This window comes from Tachysurus vachellii, chromosome 22 (genome assembly GCF_030014155.1).
Source record: "Tachysurus vachellii isolate PV-2020 chromosome 22, HZAU_Pvac_v1, whole genome shotgun sequence".
Lineage (NCBI taxonomy): Eukaryota > Metazoa > Chordata > Actinopteri > Siluriformes > Bagridae > Tachysurus > Tachysurus vachellii.
The window spans coordinates 6,640,773-6,658,978 of record NC_083481.1 but is presented as its reverse complement, the minus strand read 5'-3'; the positions used below and the strand labels follow the sequence as shown (position 1 = coordinate 6,658,978).

Sequence of the window (18,206 nt, the reverse complement as noted above, 5' to 3'; positions counted from 1 at the left end):
CAATGTAAAAATGTTTCTGTAGTAGTTCTTTGTGCCATAAGGAAATAGTTACCCCCAAAACACAAGGCAGTAGCTTCTGTTTACCTAACATTACTTTTGTGTAAATAAATTGTTAAGTTAGCATACAACATACTTTATTTGTCTTTTTTTAATTGTATTACAATGGACTTCACTGGTATGTACCTAGTAATATTGGTTTTGTCTCTGGTTATTAAAAAGACGGATAACATAATTAACCAATCTCAAACTGCACTTCAATTCACATCCCTATTGTTCCATGTACTGTAGTTACAGATGACCTACAAGTAAGAAATAAGAAAATGATCAACACTTCATGCAATTATGTTAAAGGAAATGAATCCATGCCTGGGTCCTTGTATTTTCCTCTAACAGCGAGCCCTGGAGTGTTATTTATCTCGCAGAGAATTTCCAACAATTACAATTTTTATTAACTGATGAAAGTCAGATCTTTTTAATAGTTTAATGTTACATGTAATGGAATATCTTCTAGTTAGTCCCTGTTATTAGTTGCGGTGTAGCAGCTGTAAATGTTCCCTCCCTCATCTGGCAAATTTCTCTATTTAATGTTTAATGTTCATGTCTCTATAGTTAATGTAATATTAATCAATTTAATGCAATATTAATAACCAGTTCCTTACTGTACTGTAAAAAAGCACGAGCCAATGATTTTGCTAAGACAAATGATATCGGTTAAGGCAAGTTGTGACCTCAGTATTAAGAATTTAGTTGAAAATTACAGTAATTGATCAAAATCTCCTTGTACTTTTATTATTGATATGATTTTGTGGTAAGATATAACTTTCTCTCAACTGGATGAACTCGTAGGTGGCCAAGTGACCACAATGAGATTACAGTGGATGGCACCACAAAGAAACCATAAAGATGGTTGTGGATGTTCTCTCCTGGATAGCCTTAGGACTGCTACAGTATTTCTAAGAACGGTTCGAACTCAAGTCTCAATCTTTGAACACATAATAACTTTGGTGTGATACTTTAAGTTAAAACTATACATTATGTGTTGCTGGTAAGTTCCTCTTAACACTTTTAGACTATATAGCATACAGTTTTAGAAGGGAAATTATTAAGTATCCGTTGTAACCCAGATGAAGATGGGTTCCCTTTTGAGTCTGGTTCCTCTCAAGGTTGTCTCTTGTATTATAAGAAAAGAAAAAACAAGAATATCTGTTGGATAATTGGAGTGGATAAAGGCTTTTTTTAATCACTCATGTCCATTGGTAACACAAGCATACATTTTGACTATATAGAGAAATTATTTAGAATCATACTATCCAATATCCCCCAGATGATGACCTATGGGTTCCCTTTTGCAGCTGGTTCCTCTCAAGGTTCCTCATCTCTTGTAGTTTTTCCTTGCCACCTCTGGCTTACTTAATAAGGATAATATAATTTATCACAATAATAGATAATAAATTTATATAGTTCTCTAAATCTGCTTTGTGGCCATGTCTACTGTTTAAAGTGCAATACAAAGACCACTGAACTTATACTTTGTAATTGTCTTCAAATTTGTAATAATGTCAGTTTTTATTAGATGGAATATCAAAACACATCTCAAAACGGTCCTTCATCCAGACAGAACCTTAGAATACTAAAGTTAATACTATGACTATCAAATCAGATAAAACTCGGACAAGACAAAAGTGTCCCGAAAACCAACTAGAAATTTGTTCCATGCTGAATATGGAAACGGATACGAAATGAATTAAAAAGGAGCTTATTATGAAGACTGACCGTGCAGCAGTCTGCTTGTTGAACACACCTGGGATGAGCCTCCATTTATTATTCATGAGTCATTCTGTACACCCGCTGATTCAGGATAGAGGCCTATAAATGTGCCAGTGACATCTGATTATGTCTATGAAAATGAGTGTCTCCAGCAATGTGTGTGATTGTGTGAAAACTGTCAGAGTTTCTGTCAGAATACAGGAAACATTTCAGCTATATTGTACTGTAATCAGCTTACAGCAAACAAGCAGCGTAACACATTTCACTGACTCGCACTGAGCTATTATTATCATCAACGATTATTATATTTTGATGTGGATTTGATGTATGCTATTAAGCTATCTCTAGAAGACATCTGATGGTTCTTTTCATTTCATCTTCTTCTCGAGTCGAGTATGAAATTTATTACAGTAGGTCGTCGCGTTACGTTAAAGCTGACGATACACCAGTAAACGCTAAAGCGTTCAGAAATCTACGCTTGTCTCGTTTGATTCCGTTTTTTGATCAAATTGGGACTCTCAACGGAATGAAATGCAGTCAGTTCACTCTAACAAGCCACCACAGTTATTATTAAATAATTCCTCACTTAGGTGTCTTTTTAAACTGTCTTCTCCACTGTACTGTAGTAACAAAACATGTCTGTCATTCGAAGAACTACTGGGTACTATTTTGTGGCCTGTTTTTGGTTGTAAAGGTCCCAATTTGTGTCTAAAATCATCACAAAATGATCCTATCCGAGAGTGTTTTCTCACTGCACATTCAGAAACAAGGACTGGCTTAAACAATAGCAAAATGTCTGCTGTTTCTGTATTTTCTTCCCCACCAAATGACAGTGATTGCCATAAAAATAACTGCATTTTGATCTTGGAAATTCAACGCAGATGAATTGTCCAACAAGCCGTTTGGTTAATATTATTGATGAGGCTCATTGAGGAAAGGTTTTAAAAATATCCCGAACAATAAATGATAAATAATAAATGAATAAATATAGAAAAAATAACCATAATCTCGGTTTGTAACAATAGAGGCATCTGAAAGCTCTTCTATAGCAGAAAATGTTACATTTGGAGTGACTAAGGCTTCGGGTTGCTGATTAAAAGTCCTAGGACTGCCAAGCTGCCACTATTGGGTCCTTGAGCAAAACACTTAATCAACCATCCAAGGAATCATTGGATCTCTCTCTCTCCTAATAATGTACTGATCCTGGCTCGATGTCACTCTAAACTGGTCGCTTGTGGGCGTTCTTATCTTTAGGATACTGCTGCTTTTTCACTGGTACACTGGTATGGCCAGGCTAGTGAGATATTCACACAAGCTAGCTAGGGAACGTATATAAATTCCACCCACATCAGATTTCTTCCCGCTAAAAATAAAATCCTAAAGGAACTGCTTCTGCATGAAATGCATCCATGCGGTGCATCACTGTACGACCAGAACGAGCCTGAAATATCGCTTAGCTTTTCAGCAATTTTCACCAAATTATTAAAGGGATTGATGTAGCAAAAAGAAATATATTAAACACAGGGATTATCATTGGCTCTGGAGCTGAGAGTAGGAACTAAAGTGTAGAAACAAAAAACATGGATAATGTTTAATAGTCAAGGGGGAAGGGAACAGAAGTATACTACCAACTCTTGCTCCTATTGGTAAACAAATCGCTTCACTTCTCATTTGCATGGAGCTAACCTTTGCTGATATTTGTTGTCTTGCTATGTTGCGTTATCTCTGGCATTCATCATCACTCAATGAAAATGAATGACTGAATATATTGCAGACGTTTTTGTCTTGTTGCCGCAACAAACAGCAGTCCAAGTCTCCTCAGGTACAAAAAAGCCATTCAGCAAAGAGCAAGCAATTGTATGGGATTGAGCCAAAAGTTCTGGTATTTTGTGCAGTGGAAAAACACCCAAGGGTAATATCAAGGCATGATGAAAATCAGCATATAGGGAACAATGGCTACCAATTTCTTGGCTCCACAGCTGAACTGCAGCCAAGCAGTTGTGGTGCTTACCAGGATGTGATGAGGTACTGCGCTAGGTTGATGCTGATTGGAGAGCCTGTGATGGTGACGTGTCTGTCACTGGTGCTGTCCAACTGACTGCCAATCTTGATTTGGGCTCCGGAAACCTGGCGGATCTCGTTGATTTTTGTACCTTGCCTGCCGATGATGGAACCAATCAGCTGTGAGGACAGAGAAGAACATAATGAAGGGAACCATACAAGGTGAAGTGGGAGAAATTTTTTGTTGGTGTGCATGGCCAATTTAGCACCTTGACTTTTTAGCATATGGCTGGTGAATTATAAATCCCTGTATTATTTACCTCTCATGGTTTTTAGGCAACAAACCTGAACTTTCTGGATGCAGTAGTGGGAGTTTTTGGCTGCACAATTGGGATTAACTGTATGATTTTTTATTTTTTTCTTTCTTTCTTTCTTTCTTTTTTTTTTCTCGCTGCAAATTCTGTTTCATATTTCATTAAGTGCATCTCGGTCATTTGGGAACACTGTGTTTGTTGTAAAGTTGTCAGAAGAATGATGCCAGCACTACAGACGGTACAGCAGAGACAGCTGAGTGTGACATTTTTCAATAACTGTGAGGACCTCAGTACACTGAGTAATACATTGGGCCTGAAAACAAAAAGCAGCTTTAGGTCTGAGACTCCTAATTATTTGGATGTCTTGGATTGATGATGGAGTACGTTCACAAGATGATGTCATCAATCAAGTCTGGTCAGGGATCAAGGGATTCTTTGCTGTGACATGACACAAGTTGGTTCGGATTTAATCATCCAAAAATGTTGGTACACTGTAGAGGTCCCTGATTTGGAAAATACATGTTTAAATCTTTTTTTATAAAGAATAACTAATTCCTATTTCAATCCTTTCATCATCACCTCAAAATAACACTGTACCATGGAACCCTCTGGCTATGTTTTGGAGCCCTGCTTTCAAACTTGTGTACATCTGTTAACCTGCAGTGCTTTTACTGTGTGAAGCAGATAGCCTGTCAAGTGTAGTCTACAAACTCCTCAATCTGCGTTTGACGGCAGCTCTTCAAACCGTGCAAAACTGGACGTGCGTCACCTCTCTGTGCCATTAAATGCCTATCGATCTTAGCGTTGAAACTTGACGTCGAAGCCTGGATCACATTCACAGTTTATCAGAACGTTTTCCAAAGCTCAGGGTCTGAATCGCAGGCTCTGGAAGGTGCAGAGAAACTAATGTCAAGCTTGGACGATGAAAAAGTGACCCCATGCAGATGTGTTGGCGGGTTTTGGCAAGCGTTTGACAGACGGCTCCTTCTTTTTTTTTTATTTTGCTCACCCACACTGTCGCTGTGTTCCTCCCTCGTGCTGCGAGTGGCTGAGTGTATCTCTGTATGTGTTTTACCCACAGAACATTCCTTTCCTCACAAGTCATATGGCTGCTGCTGCTGAAGCTCCTGATTTGTCACACTGCTCTCCCTGGTGCCTGAGGCTATTAATGGCTCAGCTGAATATGTCGGTGTCTAAGTGCTTGGTGGAAGACCTCCAGGTCTTTCCGCCACCCCAGCAGGGTTCATCCTCATCCTATGCTTTTATGAAAAGCTGAATTATTCATCCACCCCATCCTCAAGACACAATAAACAGCAGGATCCACTCCCTATTTTTTTGGTGTTTTTTTTTTTACCCCTTAGGAGAAGTGTGCAAACTAAAGAATTTTGACTTATTTGCTTTGAAGAAATTGCCACTATGGGGACAAATCACATCAGCCTGGGTAAATCCACCTCAAGTCCTAAGCCACCATTAGGTCTATTTTCGCCTGACCTTAATAATTCAAAAAAAAATCCAGGGAGGAAAAAAAAAAAGGCCACAGCTCAGCAAAGACAAGGCCGCTCTCGCCGATCCTGCCGGTCTTGGCCAGGCCTTAGTCTTCTAGACCTGATGTCTGTGCCGCTGCGTTCCCGAGAACCAGCTCTGATCCCTGTCTAATTGCCACATGTTCGTGAAAACTTAGCGGGGAGGGCTGCTGTGAAGAACGAGCTTCTCTAGAGAGGAAGATGTGATTGCTTGTGATAAACAACTTCCTTCTGTCAGGCGTTTGATGTCTGTTTGATCTCGCCTTGGTGCAGAATCACTACACTGTGAGGCCATTTCAATAATATATGCCACGTTCTCTCTCTCTCTCTTTTTGGGAATATGACTGTGGAAATGTTCACATTTGATTCTGTTCGGAGGTAAACTTATGTTCTTTGAAGTTTGTGACACATTCGTAAAGGTTTATAAATCAGGTAGGTTTAATATAACATTGTGAGTTAGGTCATTTATTTATCATTAACAGTATTTTATCTGCATGACAGAAACTGCATTATATTTATATTAATGCACTTGTTCTAAAACCTTATTGCTTATAATTAGCAAACTTAGCAAAATGGAGGTAGCTGCACATAATCTAATGACAAAAGGCAGTTAAAAGCTTTATTTAACACTTAACATTTACATTTAACATTTGGCCTATGAGTCTACATGGTCAGCATTTTGTCCCAGGCCATGGTGAAGCTGTATGGAATTATAGAGGATGATGTCTTTTGCTTATTTTTTCGTCTTATTAACTTCAAGCGCAATATATATATATAGGGGGGGCACGGTGGCTTAGTGGTTAGCACGTTCGCCTCACACCTCCAGGGTCGGGGTTCGATTCCCGCCTCCACCTTGTGTGTGTGGAGTTTGCATGTTCTCCCCGTGCCTTGGGGGTTTCCTCCGGGTACTCCGGTTTCCTCCCCCGGTCCAAAGACATGCATGGTAGGTTGATTGGCATCTCTGTAAAATTGTCTGTAGTGTGTGATTGCGTGAGTGAATGAGAGTGTGTGTGTGTGTGTGTGCCCTGTGATGGGTTGGCACTCCGTCCAGGGTGTATCCTGCCTTGATGCCCGATGACACCTGAGATAGGCACAGGCTCCCCGTGACCCGAGGTAGTTCGGATAAGCGGGCGGTAGAAGATGAATGAATGAATGAACTTCAAGCGCAAGCATTATTACTGGTTATAGCTGGTAGAAGTGACAACAATGTCTGTTGTACAGTCATACAGGTCAGGTCAGGCTGTATCACAGTTCCCTGTTATTGATTATTTTCCTTCCATTAACTGAGTTCAGATTTATTAGAAGATCCAGTCAATTAACACCAGTTTTATTTTATGACAAGGTCACCTGACCATCAACATCGTCAGCTGTTATATTTAGCTAATGAAATAACAAACAATTGGAAGTGTATTAAGAGGCTTTGGAGATGTGTATGAGGCTTTTTTACTGTGTACACTTCTGAAGCTAAAAGTGAGCATTGCATTGTCCTTGAAACTTCATTCCTTGCACTTGTTCACTTGTCTCATACCAATCCCAAGAATCCCTTCTGCTATGAAGCATGACTAATAAAAACCCAACACTGAATAACAACAGATTCTCCTCCCTGCCTGAGCGGAGGATCTTAAAATAGAAAAGCATTCGATGTACCATTGAGGATGGCAAACGCGGGCAGGAGGGCGGTTTGTTACGGGAGCTTTCGGCCAGGTCGGGAGCCAGTGGATTATCTAGTGGGCTCAGAGAGAGAGAGATCAGGGCGGGGGGAGCCCCGTCGCACAGCCATGACGCACCCATTAATGTTCTCCGGGCTTCGATGAAAGAATGAAGAGTTGCTTTTCTCTACACTCTGTTTTGACAGCAGCGTTGTGACAAAGTACATTAGCTGCTGTGGCTAGATTGAGCCCAACTGAAGCACCTCTGGAAGAAGCGAATCGAAGTAAAAGGTGGACGGACGGACGGACGGACAAACTGACGGCTATTTGTCTTGACTGGTTACATAAAGAAATATGAAAAGCTAGATGAAAGATATTGGAATGCCTTTAAGGGCTGCGTCGATGTTTTATGAGTTATGAACAGCCAGAAACGATCACCAACAAGCCCATGGGTGCATGTCAATGTGTCTTCTGCATTAATATATTAAACTCACCCACCACCCGATATATTTGATGTATTTTTTTTTTCCCCGCTGGATTTGATATTGCTTATTATTTGTGTTGGATCCTTCTTATAATGCTTGTCTGAGTTGAGTTGATATTTATATAGCATGAGCTCTTTCAGACCGCATTACAATTCAAACCACATTACAACGCAAACATGCTCCTTTCAGGCTATGCAGGAACAGATGTACTACAGACTATGTTCTTTTAAAACTACCTCTTCTGCTCGTATGCCAGGTTATGCGTAAATTAAAGCTGTGCTTTAAAACCACATGGCTGCAATTTCAATCCTCCCAAATTGCAGATAGTGAAGACAGGCAGCCTCATTAGTGGAGACTGTAACTAAATTACAGATGTAAAAAATGAAGCCAGAAACATATCACGTGCACCAAAAAAGTGTGAAAAGTAAGCATGCAGCTCTTACGTCATTTGGAATGAGGAGCTCCTGTGATGCTGTCTGGGTGCTGGTGTCCATGCCTGCTGAGAAAGAGGAGCGATATGGAGTTAACACAGCTCAGGACAGTAAACTCGATTGCATTTTGCAGCTCTAAACAATCCCACCTTTTCCTTCACCAGCAATCGCTCATTACTTCATCCTGGCATGAAGCTGATATCTTGGGCTTCTGAAATGCCCTGGATGAAACATGATGGATGCCAGTCCTTCTTATTTCTGTCTGACAAGCCGAAAGAAAATTCTCAGCTACAGCGAGGTCTTTGTTTTATAAAGTTTAGTATGGATGTGATGGATTTGCCTTTATTTTCTAAGTGTTTGAAACCTTCCTCAGGGGTCTTATAGAGTAGGTAATGCATGTTATTTTTCATTGTACAAGATTCAGTGCCCTAGAGAAGGAGCTGAGGAGCATTTAGCAATGCCTGCCGGATTCAGGAGCAAAGAAAATTGCACCTGCTCGTTTGTGTGAGAAACAAATGAAGCGTTAAACCAAGATTGTACATTTTAGATTGACTTTAATGACTGGGTGTCATCATGAAAATCAAACCAACTTGTTTTTTAGGCAGAGAACAGAGAACACTTTACCGGTATATCTGTGGTCCGTTCCATCAACGGAGACTGAAATATTGACTTATGGGACGTTTTCAATCAGTATAAAGAAATGAATTATATAAAATGATATAAAATGACTCATAACACTGTTGACTTTTGAGTTTGAGAGAGTTTTCACTCTGTAGGGATAAATTTACACCGAATTGAATGTGTTGAAGAAAACACCATCAAATTTTAGGTAGATCTCAGAGTAGAAATGGGTTTGATATTACCAGTTACTTTTAGTATTATATGTAAAGAACGACTTCTTTTGGCTTGATGCTTTTGCCACTGTCTGCTGATCTACCTGGGTGTACTCCTAGTCTCATTCGTATGACTCTACTTCCGCACATCTTATCTAAACCGGGCCCTGAGCCAGCTCTTGTAACCGTCAGGAGCCCTTTTTAATAGACTGAAACACTGCCTTGACTGATGAGCTTTTTACCTCTAACATAATCGAATTCCTCAGCCATCTCATGAGAGGGATATGCTCTCCAAGCTTCGGTTAGCAAGACGAGGGCTACCATTGTGCTTGCTTCCGACGAACGGAAATTGCTTCGAGGCTTTTTTCCCCCTCCGTCTTTTTCACCAGCCAAAGTGCTTATTTAACATAATGCTTAACGGTTGGTGCTGTACAAAGGGGCTTGCTCGAGGGGAAAAAACCCTTGCTACTAAACAAACATATTGGATCCCTAGACATGCTGAGAGATGTCCCAGAATTGATGGACAAAATGGGGTTAATATCCTAAGTCTGCTGGTCTCAGGAGAATCAGAAGATCCTTAGGCTAGGCTGGAAATTGGAAACAGGCTTTAAAAGCCTCCGGTGCTTACTGTGAAATCCCAGCCAGGCTTGGCCCTATTTTACCCAGGTCTAATCTACATGTACCATATGGCCAATAGAGTACAGGTGCAGTGGCAATGCTGAGAGACACTGCTGGAGGTTCAGTGGACATACATTTCTGTTTCCAGGTGTTTTAATATGTGACGACTTCTGAAGATACTGCCAACCATGGCAATTTATTTAGTCGAGAGCTTTGAGAGACTTTCAATTGGATTTCAATATTAGAACACTACTGTGTTCATAGGAAAATGGGGCCAAGCACCTTCCAGTGTTCCATACAGACAGACCATCTTAAGATTTTTCTCTCAAGCTTTTTCTTTGCTGCTCAACAAAACTGGGCAAACGTACCAGGCAGGACGGCTGTAGCTGCTGGCTGAGCGATTGGGGTCAAACCTTGTTGCATGGACAACTGGTGCAGCTTGGCCAGCTGAGAAAGACATACATAGGGAAAAAGATGAATAAATCATTAAATGTAAGTGAAGTGCTATTAAGGTGAAAATAAGGTTTTAACAAGATTTTGCCAATGAAAGGGTTCTATAATGCTTTTTACCAGTACACCAGAGTTCTATTCCACCAATTGACTTATCTGACATTTTCAATCAGTATAAAAACAAAGATTTTTTTTCTCAGAGAAAAGAAATGGATTTGAAATCACCATTTACTTTAAAGATATACTCATTTGTGTGAAAATTCCTAAAGCCCTGAGTGTCTTCTTTCCTATTAGCCATTAACCACCACTGTAGAGGATGACATACAGAAATACAATGCTGAACATGGACACGGCAAAACAACAAATTCCAAAAAAATTCTGGTAAAAAAGAGTTAATCAAGTTTTTTCTTATATAGGCTACATGGCCATGCTGTCATGGCACAAATCTTTAGATAACATCCTAACCATTTACAATTCTACCTCAAAGAAAAGTTAGGCATCTAAAGTTAGGCACAAAGTTAGGCATCTAAAACTTTAAGTCAAATTAGGAACGCTTAAGATTTCAAGTGGAACCTATTAGAGTCCCTTTTAAATTTCCTTGAGTAAACCTTCTGAGAAACCTTTTTTTTTAAAAAAGTTTGATCTAGATCTCAGCATGTTATTATTAAGTTAAATAAAACACTGCAAGTTATAAAACAATCAACAAATGAGGACCTTCATGTAACCATAACAGTAACATTTAGAACCATTCATATGAAATAAGTTCCAAATTTGGCGGAATTCAACTGAACTGATTTAGCCATGTCATAAAAGTATCATTGTAAGTATGGAGCACAAAAACCAAGAATATCCACAGCTCTTACCTCTGAATGTGGAATGCCATATTGATTCTGTACAGTGTATGCCTGCAAGAGGGGAAAAAAACACGTGTTTTTAAAGTATCTTACACTTCATGTGTTTCACCTACTTGAGGTTTAAGGCTGAAGCATAGCTTGTGTTCTTCACACCTGAACCACTGCCATTAGTGAAGCGCAAAGCTTCAAGACGGCATTGTGTCTCTGAAGAGTTTTATTTTCGAACCGAAAGAACTCGTGAGTTTGGGCCTTGGCATTAAAGAAAATGTGAGGTTCAGTTAGCGGAGTGCTAAAGAGAGTGCTACGCGCTATTCCCAGAGGCTCTCTTGTATAAGCCTGTTTAAAAGTTTAAACATACTGCAGAGGAAAAGTGAGTGGGACTAAAAGCAGGAAAGAGAAGAAGAAAGTGGAAAACCAAGAGGAGCGATGGGAAGACTGCACAAGAGGAAGAGAAGGGAAGAAAATACAAAAAGCTAGTGATGCGCAAATTATAGGTCATGCCACAGGAAAAGCATAGCGTGTGTTAGTGAGTGCTGTATTTAATAAGAACAATCAGTCACAGGTTTTAACGGAAAAAAGAGTGGTCTAGGGAAAGAAGAGATTCCTTTTCTTCAATTGCAATACATCTGTGTTTTTGTTTTTTTTTTGCTTTAATGATGTGCTATATAAAACCTGTTCTAGTGGCACAATCATGGAATTCAGTTCACCTTGTGGAAAAATGCTGTGGGTGGAGAGGGGAGGTGTGTGAACAGTGGGCGGAGTTTGGCATTTCTGCCTAGCGATAAGAAGCACTTCCTATCACCTAGCGGAAATCAACAACACTGGCTTCTCTGAACCAGTCTCATCTATGCTAAGTAAAAAAAAGATTTTTCTGGGTTTTGTATTCCTTCCAAATATCCTGCTGATCTGAATTAGCTAAAATAAATAACACCCTAGATATTCAAGGTGCATTCCATGGATAATTTGTCTAACTCACCAATATTACATTTGATCATCAATGAAGCCAAAAATTTAAATATAAGTTAATGTAATAACAGGTTTATTTACTTATTTTTTACCATTACTGCGGACTCGGTTACCATACCCAGATACATGTGAGGTGCCATAATATATGATAATACATTCGTTTATTATCATATTATCTCTAGTTCTCTTTACCAGTAAAAGACAAGACAAGTTAGGGATTGGAAAGAAGGACACTCCTGTTGAACGATTTCATTTAATTACTTCACTCTCTCTCTTGCTCTCTTACTTTCTCGTGTCTCACAGTGCCCTCGTAAATAGTGTCTAAAGTATTTATAGGAACACTTAATGCACTATAATCCCACTCAATTCTCTCTTGCTGACAAACAGACACAGTCTCCTATGGAACCCTCATTAGTAGGAGATGTTCTGTTGATGATGCTACCCAACTTCCCCAACAATTTACCTGAGTATGTTGGCTCACAGGTGAGACAAAAAGGTTTTTTACTTTGTTGACGTACATATGGACACAAACATACACAGGTCATATGCCTCCACTGTTTTAGCTCTAGTCAGATAAGAACTTCAAAATCACATTCAGCACTAGGCCTAATCCCTCTCACACACACACAAACATGGAGACAAGAGGGCACCTGGCCTTGATATACGACACCCCTCAGCTCTCAGCGTGCTAAGCTGTTGACTGTAGAATAGCTGATTTTTATCACTAACCAGGACTTTAACGCTGAACATCCTGATATTGCAGAAGATGCAGTCTTTTTTTGTCAAAAAGTAAGTCTGGCTGATTGAAAACCTGACTGGAGGTTATGTAGCATGTTGACTAGCAATCTAGCTAATATTCTTATATATATATATATATATATATATATATATATATATATATATACATATATATATATATATATATATATATATATTTCGGTTTGGTGTATTTATGCTAAACATGTACATAAACATTGCCACAAAACTTTACTTAGTGACCGATGAATAAGGCTGTGTGTATGTGCAGGTGTATATTTTGTAATTCATGACACTTCATATATAAAACATAGTCATTTGACCCTGAAGCACAGCAGAAGTTCAAAAAGGAGCTCAATCTGTTTTAAAACTTATGATTCGTCAAGTTGCAAACAAACCCAGTAAGAATGCTAGATTGCTCCACACCTCTAGGGCAAAATACTGAGAAGAATGTGAAATGTTTGCAGATGCTATAAATCATTCTCAAGGACTATACACATACTTCAGCCAAAAAATGTAATGCTACTATATCTGCACTTACAAAAGAAGTTGTTTGGTGTCTGAGGTTTGAAGTGCTTTTCATACTGTAGCTACAAGTCTAATAAAGATGCTATCTAGGAGAAGCTAATAGATACAGCTAAATACTTACACAATAATTTAAAAATATACAAGCAATGATGTCTATTTTTAAAGTGGTTTCTGACACTGTGCGACAGACTGGTATAAGTAAATACGAGTTAAAAACAAAACAAAAAAGTTCAAAAGAGTGGTGGCGGCCATTTTGAAGAGGAGTGTTACTGAGCACACAGTAGTGAGGTAACAATGTTGATTATACAAGATGCAATTTACATGACATTTTTCCAATTTGACTGAAGGCTTTATAGGTTAATAAATAGTTTTAAATAAAGGTTTACAGTATGCTACTTTTTTCATTTGTTAGCAATTTTAGCCTTGTAGCTCTTGCTCAATACTAAAGGACCAGACACAAAATTGTCCTGGCTGTTTGATACTAGCTGAGGGTTGTGCCTTTCACGTAAAAATATAAATAAAGCCATGCGCAAATCCTAAAGGAAAATGAAAACCAAAGAAAAAAAGAAAGAGTGCTATCGTTCTCCCTGGCTCAAGAGCAAGTCTGGTTGCAACATGCGACATGTAGCATGGCAGGAGAACAAACCCCGTCTCCATGCACTGAGGCAGTTCTACTAATAATAATTACCGTCAAGATGCAGCGGCAAGCTAGTTGCCCATCTGATTACATCCGTCATTAATGTGATACTCACTTGTTGCAGATCCAGAGCTCCCTGAGCCACTGAGAAAAGAGGGTGAGACCCAAACTCAGAAGCTTCGAAAACCTTAAAGAGGCAGACGGGGACAGAGACACACAAACCATTTGCATATCATTGCCACAAGCCATATTTATTTATTTATTTTTTTGTTAGGGTGCATTTGTATGATGAACATACAAAGTAAAGCAGATAAACATTTGTCTCGCACCGCCAAATTTGCTGTTTCTCTGATTAGTTATTATTATTTTTTTGGCACCAGCAAGTGACTCAAAATCCAGTTTTAATGATGATGAATATTCATGAGTCTGATTGATCTTAATGTGAGCAGCTTCACGCGCAAGAGTGCTGCTAACGAACAGTCGTGCCATTGTAAATAAACATTACAGCCATTCCACTTTAGCTTAAACGATAAGTTAGAAAGATGCTCGATCATTCTGGATGTTAAACGATTACAGGAGAGTTAGTGTGGGATGAAAAGTGCCGATATTCTTGTAACATGATGCGTTGGGAAATTTTTGCTCTTACAGTAAAGGATAGGAAACTGTTCCCTTCCTTGTTGCCAGGATATACTGTAAAGTAAAACTTTTTCTATCTTTTACACTGAACTGAAATGCATCAGGCATAAATAAAATCAGCTCAATTTATTGGTATAGCGCTTAACAATTGTGTTAAAGCAACTTTACATAAGTATAGAAAAAGAATAAATGTTTAAAGTTTAAAATTAAGCTACTATCGAATCAGAATGCCAACAGTGCTTGTCATTCAATCTCAGGTAATCTGAAAATTTGTTTTTGTGCTTACGTCCCTCTAATACCTCCCAATAACAATATCTCTAACATCTATCTCTAATGAGCAAATCTGAGGTGATGACGGTGAGAAAAAACTCCCGGAGGTGATATGAGGAAGAAACCTTGAGAGGAACCAGACTCAGAAAGGAACCTCATCCTCATGAGTGACACTCTACAGTAAACAATGTCAACGTAAATAATTTCCTTTCTACAACAGTTTATATTTGAGTGGAATTAAGCAACTAAGAGCCCCTGAGGAACTAATAGCTCAGTGTCATTGAGTCTGAAACCAGACCAATACTGATTCAATCCCAGTGTGAAAACCAGCTTATTATGTATCTCCAGTCCAGAAAGGTGCATATAATTTAGTGTCCTTTTAGAGATAATTATGATCCAGTTACATACCGTTTTGTTTTTTAATTTTCCCATTTTAATTTTGTTTTAAATGTACACTATATTGATATTTACTTGTTTACAAACACATGTACTTTATAGGTATAAAAGCTAAGGCAACAAGAAAGGTATATAGTATTACGTTTTATATGGCCACAGTGAATAAAACTAGAAAATATTATAAAGAAAAATGTTTAGGGACTGTCCCAAAAGTCTCCATACATAGGGAAAATGAACACTTTTTTGCAAAATGTGTTCCAATTAATTTTTTTTATATTTTGGTTATTTTCTTCTGCTCCTTCACTTTGATTTTGTAAATGAATAAAAACAAACAATTAAAATATATATTTCTGAAAGCATTCTTACTTTACAGTTTTTTTTCTAGAACATTCTCGTGACTGGATCTCACACATTACACACAAATCTGTGTGATTACAAATAAATCAAACATGTAGCGAATGATTAGCAAATAAACGGAAAAAAGGCACCTGATATATGGAGTCTTTGGGATTTACTGATTTAAATACAGCATGTCGATGATGTAACAACAGAATATCGGCACATTCCTAAACACAGAGACTTTTTCGCCTGAAATCAACATTAATATTACTCAAACCCAAACCAATATCCAAGAAACCGTAAGTTTAAAACCGACTTAAAGGGACAACAATAACATCTTGACTGATTTACAGCTTCTATATTCATGAATTTTGTCCAAATCCTGCTGGTTTTAGAGGAAAAAAAAATGTCTCTTAGCTAGAACATTATTTTTCTTTTATTCCCTCATTTATCAAAAACGAATACAAAATTTTAGTCGCTGATATTTACTAGTCACATACAGAGTATTGAAAAGTGACTAAATCATTTAGAGCTGTTTGGGGGGAAAAAGCATTAAAGTAAAGATCTGAAAACGCTGTTTAAGACACTGCATCGTTTATTTACACGTACGCTCCTCAAACAGTGTTAAACCATGTTCTTTACTACAGGCATGGTCTATTCCATGTTCATGAGAAGTCTGGACAATGTCTTTGATTGAAAAAAAAGTAGAGATGATAAACAGATTGCTTTTTCACTTTAATTAATGAATACTCACTTTTATTGAATATTACGATGAATCAGTTCTCATGATGATTCATGTTCTCATTATAGCTGTTCATTTTACATTACTGATATGTAAGGAGTAAAACACAACAGGCTGTGGCGTGATGGGAAAATAGTCAACAGTAGGGTAGTGTGATATGGTGACAAACTGATGCGGTGACTAGTTGATTATTTAAAAAAAAACGGCACAATTTAAAAAAAATAAAAATCATTCTTCTCACACCACAGCAGTTTGACAGTTCATATAAAGAATGTCACTATTTCATTTATAGTTGTGAATAAAAAATGTCTGCGAAACATCATCGTTCCTGTGATCCCTTGTTACAGCGACTATAAACAGTCTCTCACCGGCGTCACTTTTTCCTTTCTTGAACAAAATAAGAGAAAAAAAATGCAACTTATTTTACATCCTGAAAACTTTCCTGTGTAAGAAAACTTAAAGAAACAGGTGTTGCCACTGGAGACTCATTCCAAAACGTTACACGATCGTCTCCTCACACACACAACAACAAAAAAAAATAATAATTTGCCTTTTATTATAGGAAGGTGAATGAGCCTTCTGATTATAAAAAGTGTATCCAAACATCCTGACCAATCAGAATGAAGAATCCAACAGTGGGATGAAATAAAACGAACCACTCCCTGTAGTGAACTATGTAGTTTATACAATCACATACACTATATGGTGAAAGTATGTGCACACCTGACTATTAAAACCCGTTCTAGATAATAACTTCCACACCTTTGGGAAGGCTTTCCAACAGATGTCTGTGGGGATTTGTAATCGTTCAGCTAGAAGAGCTTTAGTGCGCTCACGTATTAAGGCCTGGGCTTCGGTCGGTTTTCCAGTTTATCCCAAAGGTGTTCAGTGCGTTTGAGTCAAAGTCGGGGCTCTGTGCAGAACACTATAATTCTTCCAATCCAATATTTATCTTTGTGCATGGGAGCATTGTCATGTGCTTGGGCTACTTGTAACTGCTGAAGGGAAATTCCAATGCTACACAATACCATCTGCAGCCGTTGCATATGCAATACATGGCATAGCTAGAATCTGGAGAAGCCTCACGTTATGGGTGTGATTATCAGGTGTCCGTATACTTTAAGACATATAGTGTATTTAATATTGTGTCAGCATGGGACTGGGTAACACAGAGTGGTGTTAGTCTTACGGCTCTACCGGAGTTTTATGAGCAGTGAAATTCTCACCTGATTTCCAGAGAGCAGTACCGCCCCGGGTAAGGGGCTAGGGCGGTATGGAATTGTCGCACCTTTTGGAGGTGACTACAGGAGACAAGAAAAAATGAGAGATTTAGACAGTGGATTATACATTTTCTTGACTTTCCAGAATTATCAAGCAGAACTGACTATACGGTTGAGAAACTCTAACATTTTCAATTATGTAGATATTATTAAGCAAGGATTAAACAGGCAAAATCTACTGAGAATAAAATCTAGCCGTGAAAAAACGAGACAAATTCGAACAGACAGCCAAAGTTTAAATAAGCTAATAAATAATTATGATAAATAAAAGATTCCATTAAGATTAAGTGAAGCATAAGGAAAGTCAAATAAAAAGGAGGAAAAAAAATGGTCATTTATTATAATAAAATGACAGCTTATTAATAATAAGAACACCCTTACCAAACCTAATCAGTTAGGACGGAAATCAGGCTTTTATTTTATAGGCACAGATTGTCAAGGACATTTGTTCATTGAAATGCTTGTGGTGAGGCTCAGGTAAATTGTTACATGAACAAGTCTTGGTGCTTTTTTTTTCTTTTCTTTTTTCTGTTCTCTCTCTGCACTTCACACTTTTTACATGTAGTCTTATGGGAGGCAGCCACACGGTAGGTGGAATGCAGCTGCTTTATAAAAGATCTGCTGCCTGTGTTTTTGGTCACAGCGGAGCTTCCAATGTTGAAAAAAGTTCAACTTTTCAGAAGAGTGAAGAGTGACATAAAGCACATTTTTATTTATTTATTTACTTATTT

The 18,206-nt window shown here is 38.3% G+C and overlaps 1 protein-coding gene across 5 annotated transcripts in view; it reads right to left on the bottom strand.

Moving 5' to 3' along the window:
* The window catches only part of pcbp4 (poly(rC) binding protein 4), a 91,158-nt gene that overhangs the window by 3,062 nt on the left and 69,890 nt on the right, over positions 1-18,206 (bottom strand). For 2 of the 5 annotated variants that reach the window (XM_060858472.1, XM_060858476.1), the window contains exons 8-13: positions 17,422-17,496; positions 13,928-13,999; positions 10,935-10,976; positions 9,990-10,068; positions 8,183-8,238; positions 3,779-3,948 (exon numbers count right to left, since the gene is read on the bottom strand). In XM_060858472.1, the coding sequence (XP_060714455.1) occupies positions 3,779-3,948; positions 8,183-8,238; positions 9,990-10,068; positions 10,935-10,976; positions 13,928-13,999; positions 17,422-17,496 (494 nt within the window). The remainder of the gene's footprint in view (positions 1-3,778; positions 3,949-8,182; positions 8,239-9,989; positions 10,069-10,934; positions 10,977-13,927; positions 14,000-17,421; positions 17,497-18,206) is intronic. The other 3 variants (XM_060858473.1, XM_060858474.1, XM_060858475.1) reach the window with 3 other exon arrangements.